This window comes from Babylonia areolata, chromosome 29 (genome assembly GCF_041734735.1).
Source record: "Babylonia areolata isolate BAREFJ2019XMU chromosome 29, ASM4173473v1, whole genome shotgun sequence".
Lineage (NCBI taxonomy): Eukaryota > Metazoa > Mollusca > Gastropoda > Neogastropoda > Buccinidae > Babylonia > Babylonia areolata.
The window spans coordinates 31,995,200-32,000,817 of record NC_134904.1 but is presented as its reverse complement, the minus strand read 5'-3'; the positions used below and the strand labels follow the sequence as shown (position 1 = coordinate 32,000,817).

The following is a 5,618-nucleotide window of genomic DNA, read 5'->3' as shown; positions in this document are numbered from 1 at the left end:
AGGTAGCACGATATATGAAACAATGACAGTCAATAGATTATCAAGTTGAGGTAGCACGATATGTGAAACAATGATAGTCAAAGTCTAGTTCATGAGAGGTACTGGATGTGTATGATTACAAATAAGACCTTCAGTTCTGAATGACTACACTACTCATGTAGATGGGTGTCAAGAAAAATAAACAAACAATCCCAGGGAAAATCGAAGCAATTCGTGTGTCGACACCATTGTTCAGTCTCGACAGTTGTCTAAATTTTCACCTAACACCGCTTTGCATCGTGGATGATTTTTTACAGACGTTTGCTCCACACAAGCTTTCCCCAAAGTACATAGTACACATTCCTTTCTGCAGATAATGTTGATAACTCATAATTCCTTGACATCTCTTGGTATGTCACTCGCTGTGCACGAAGAACGTTTTATTTCTCAACGATATGAAACAGTGTGATAACGTCAACTGTACCATTCCACGATTTACTCGAAACAGAAAACTGACAGTCAGTGAGAAGACCTCAGTCAGTTGTGTATCATACTGTGACCCCGTCTTGTTCTCTGAACAATCGTATTTTACATTTTAAGAATATTTTTTTAAAGATATCGAAAAAAACCTCAACAACAAACCCGAAACGTACCAAGCACTTTATTTTCTTTGTGTTTTCAGGTGCAAGCTGTAAAGACGCCATCAAAATAGCCAAACAGTCTGTAAGAATGACCTTACGGTGTCTGTGATTTACTTAGTGCACCAGACTGATAATTTGAATCTCGTGATGACGCAGGATATAAAGAACTCAGGACATGTATCTGACGCGTTTTTGACACATATTCTCGGTGTGAAACAGAAGGACCAATCAACACGTGATGTTTGTGTTGTGGGTGACTCGAGGTTTAGCGCACAGGGTGCACCTATCTTCTCACGTTTTTTTTCTCAAAAATTCAGTATATCTGACGTAATATTTTGACACAGTCAAAAAAAAACCGTAAGCCTCGTACCAAACACACACACCCACCGCCATGTTTTTCTCCGCCTGGCGCGAAAGGATGTTTCTGGAGGACGTTGCACTCAACGTGTCCTCCTGGGCAGGCAGCGAGCTACACCTCAACCTGACGGACGCTGACCCAATCCCCGACGAGATCTGGGCCACACGGGTCGGGGTGTTCGCCATCGGTGGAACGGCCATCGCTCTCCTGGGCCTGCTGTGCAACACTGTCTCCATCGTCATCCTGGCCCACTTCCGTCAGAAGTCGTCAGCCCCGTTTTTACTGATCTGTTTAGAGGTGGTAGACTCCGTCCTGTTGTTGTCAGAAATGTTGCTGGAGACGTTGACGACGATGAGTCAGGCTAAGCTGTTGACGGACGCCTACCGTGACTTCATCCGTCCCGTGTACGTGGTGATGTACCCGGTACCGCACATCGCCCAGACGGTGACCACCCTGATGACGGTGCTGATCACCATAGAGCGCTATATCGCCGTGGCCAGACCCCTGCTGGCCTCCACCGTGTGCAGCAAGGCGTGGGGGAGGAGGGCAGTGGTGGTCATCCTGGCCTGGTCCCTGCTCTTCCACTGCCCGCTCTACCTGGCCTACTCCTACGATTACCACCTGGACCCCCTCACCAACACCACCCGCATTGTCTTTCACCGCACGCAGGTAGGCTAGAGGTGTTTTCCTTCTTCTTCTTCTTCTTGTGTGTGTGTGTGTGTGTGTGTGTTTCCTCGAGTGATTTTCTTCTCTTTTTTGGGGCGGGGGGGGGGGGTGAGGGGGATGCTTTTTTCATTCTTGTGAAGGTCTTTTTTACTTTTCGGTCTTTCTCTTTCTTTCTTTTTCTTCACCTTCTGAAGCTCGTTTTCCCCATCTTCTGAAGGTCTGTTTTGCTGTCTGATTTTTGTTGTTGTTGTTGTTGTTGTTTTTGTTGTTTTTAATTTTCTGAGGGTCATTCTTTTGTCTTTTTTCATTTCCTGAAGGTCTCTCTTCTACGTTTTTTTGTTTTTTTGTTTTTTGTTTTGTTTTGTTTTCATCTGCTGAAAGTTTTTTTTCTTTCTTTTTCCATCTTCTAATCATCTTCTGAAGTTTTTTTCTTTCTTTCTTTTTTTTTCTTTTCTTTTTATTTAAATATATCTTCTGAAGTTAATTTTCTGTCCTCTATTATTTTCCGAAAGTCTTCTGGTGGTGTTTTTGTTGTTGTTGTTGTTGTTGTTTTTTTGGTTTTGGTTTTTTGACGATAATGAGGCTTAATTAACTCAAGAAAAGCGAAGGCCCGATTCGAAGGGGTAGACACATATAAGGATAAACAATTTTAGATAATAATGTGCACATGCATATATGTGACTTATGCACACTGCATGCACAATCAACTCATAATGTGGAGAGAGAGAGAGATGAACTGTTTATTGCACATCGACCAGAGGCCTTTATACAAACAGTGGATGTTTGGGAGTAACAGGGTCGTCAGGATGGGATGTACGTTGTTGTAGTAATACTCTAAAGCTTTCATCACAGCTTGACATAAGCTTATAGTTGGGCCAACAGCAATGCGAGAGCTGTATGAATAATGGTTTCTTCATTGAAATGGTAAGTCATTTGCAGCTTATTCTTTTGTGAAGGACTATGACTCTCAAACTAGGAGGCAAGATTGCACTGGCTCTTTGTGCTGCAGCCTCGGGGGCTAGTTGGATAATGGGACCCATCCCAAAGCCGAATGCCCTAAAACCTTCTTGGCCGAGAGATTGGGGATGTAACTTGGGCAAGACACTCTTGGCTATAATCAAATTCGAGCTCAGATAGTTGGGACAGCAGTTGCCTCCTCTGCTGTTCTGATGGTCATAGTTGTTGGACACGACTGACTATCAAATATAGTGAACACGTAGACATATCCAAATGCCATCTTTGAAACGCTTCCCCTATTCATTTTTCACCTCAGCTGCATGCAGGTGATTGAGTACAATCCCCCACCCACCCACCCCCATCCCCCATTCTTTTCCAAGGTAGGTCAGAGTGATATTCCATTTTTCCAACCCTCAGTTGCACGCAGGTCACGGAACACCATTTGTTTTGTCCTCTGTTCTCTTCTCAGGTAGGCGAGAGTGATTTCTACAACTACTGGTTCGTCGTCTGGATCAACCTCATCTGCGAGTTCCTCACGCCGTTCGTTCTGATTGTCGTCTTCAACGTGCTGATGATCCGAGCCCTTCACGCCAGCCACTCTCTGACCTCCTCCTCCTCCTCTTCCTCCTCTTCCTCGTCCTCCAGGATGACCACCACCACCACCACCACCTCTGGATCCAACACGGCTGGGGGCGGTGGGCGGGGCACCCAGGGTGGGCGGGGCGCCCAGGGTGGGCGGGGCATCACCACCCACAAGGTAAGCAAGAGAACAGCGCGTGAGGGGAGACTGACAGGAATGGTGATCGCCGTCACCATCATCTTCTTCGTCTGTGAGCTGTTCCCTGCAGTGGCGTTGATCATGGTCCGCGGCAAGGACGCCTTCAACGAGTGTTCCGTGGCCTGCGCCCACTTTGTGTCCGTCGCCGACACCATGGTTCTCCTTAACTCCGGGGTCAACTTCGTGGCCTACTGCGCCATCGGGAAGCAGTTCCGCGACATCTTCGCCAGCATCTTTCTCCCGCGGCGGCGGCGGCGGCGGTGTTGGTGTCGGCGACGGCTGCGGGGGCGGAGGTGTAGCTGGAGGGTGAGGGAGGAGGTGAAGGGGAAGGGAAAGGAAGGGAGCAGGGAACTGGAGTCTCCACTCTTTTCCTCGGGCGGCAACGGCGAGGCGGCCAAGGATCTACCGGGTCAGCCTGACCGCTGTCACCGCTTGTTGTTGCTTTGCGAGGATCATGATCATGATCATCCTCATCATCACCATCACCACCATCGTCAGGAGGAGAATCCCCATCCTCCTCCTCCTCCTCATCATCATCATCATCACCTTCAGTTGTACAGACATCTCGGTCCGGAGAATGGAAGGAGCTCGGAGTTGTCCAACCGACTGTGATCGTGCACCACGGTGAGGCCGGCACGGTGAGGCCCTGCACTCTTCTGGTCCAGTGTTCACCAAAAGAATATTCACTGAGGGTTTGTTTGTAGCCCTGTTTCGGCAAGGCGTTGTGACCTGGGGGAAAAGGCGCTTCACTCCGATTTTCCTTTCTCTCCACCCTGGCCACTTCAGTGCTAAAATTACGGGGATGGAGAGGATTGCCCCCCATGCCCCCCCCCCCTCCCCCCCCCCCGCCCCCGGGCCCCCTCCCGCCCCCACCCACCTTCGCCCCTTCTTATGCCTACTCTTAGACACAGTGGATATGAGTTCATTGCCCTGATAGCCGTACAAGGCCATGGGACCTATAAGACTGGGTCCCATCTTCTGATGCACAGTCATAGACATTGTGGTTTATGAATCTATTCCCCCGATTAGCCGTAAAAGGCTGTGGGGCCTTTAACCTTTTAACCTTTAACCTTTAACCTGTGCTGTCCTGGCTGTTTGTCTGGAACACGGTAAGAGGCCGTTTGGTGTGTGTGTGTGTGTGTGTGTGTGTGTGTGTGTGTGTGTGTGCGTGCGTGCGTGCGTGCGTGCGTGTGTGTGTGTGTGTGTGTCTGTGTCTGTGTCTGTGTGTGTGTTGTTGTTGTTTTTGTTGCTGTTGCTGTTGTTGTTGTTTGTCTAAATACATATTCAAATGCTATGTCCTGTGGTGTTAATTAATGGTATCACGATGATTTCTTTTCACTCTCGGTCCTCTCTGCAAGGCAGGGCACCGTGCAGTGGGTGCAAACTGATGGGTGTTCGCTGTTTTGTTTGGTGTCCCTTATGCTGTTGACATTATTTCAGTAGCATCATCACTTTACTGTTGTCGTTGCCTTGGTGTTGCTGCTGTCACCTGTCGTCATCAGCATCATCATCATAATTATCAGTTTGGGGTTTCAGTTCCAAGGAAGCGCCTTCTTCTTCTTCTTCTTCTTCTTCTTCTGCGTTCGTGGGCTGCAACTCCCACGTTCACTCGTATGCACACGAGTGGGCTTTTACGTGTATGACCGTTTTTACCCCGCCATGTAGGCAGCCATACTCCGTTTTCGGGGGTATGGAAGCGCCAAAAGCGTACGGATGGATCCGTATACTGTATATCATGTCGTGTCATCAATGGTTTATCCATTGCAGTGGGAAATCATTTACAGCTTAGTCTTTTGTCAAGGAACTGTTTATTGCACATCGACCAGAGGCCTTTATACAAACAGTGGATGCTTGGGAGTAACCGGGTCGGGGGGATGGGATGTATGTTGTTGTAGTAATACTCTAAAGCTTACATCACAGCTTGACATAAGCTTATAGTTGGGCCAACAGCAATGCGAGAGCTGTATGAATAATGGTTTCTTCATTGAAATGGTAAGTCATTTACAGTTTAGTCTTTTGTGAAGGACTATGACTCTCAAACTAGGAGGCAAAAATTGCACTGGCTCTTCGTGCTGCAGCCTTGGGGGACTAGTTGGCCTTTTAACTCTCTCCATACGAACGGCGAAAGAATCAACGTTAACAGCGTTTCACCCCTAATTACCATCATCAAAATATTGCAAGCAGAAGGCTCTTATACTGAAGAGGTGAATGTTGACAAAGAATGTCACAATTCTGACGA

At 47.8% G+C, this 5,618-nt stretch overlaps 1 protein-coding gene across 1 annotated transcript; it reads left to right on the top strand.

The window, feature by feature from the left end:
- The first annotated feature begins 1,038 nt into the window (after positions 1-1,038).
- Positions 1,039-3,991, top strand: LOC143274647 (FMRFamide receptor-like). Its single transcript, XM_076578520.1, has 2 exons — positions 1,039-1,647; positions 3,071-3,991. The coding sequence occupies exons 1-2, from the start codon at positions 1,039-1,041 to the stop codon at positions 3,989-3,991; spliced, it is 1,530 nt and encodes a 509-aa protein (XP_076434635.1).
- The last annotated feature ends 1,627 nt before the right edge of the window (positions 3,992-5,618 follow it).

Bases quoted from the DNA above. Each gene is read 5' to 3' on its own strand.
- LOC143274647 (XM_076578520.1), top strand. From the start codon at position 1,039: ATGTTTCTGGAGGACGTTGCACTCAACGTGTCCTCCTGGGCAGGCAGC. The intron at 1,648-3,070 runs GTAGGCTAGAGG...TTCTCTTCTCAG, and splicing joins TTGTCTTTCACCGCACGCAG to GTAGGCGAGAGTGATTTCTA.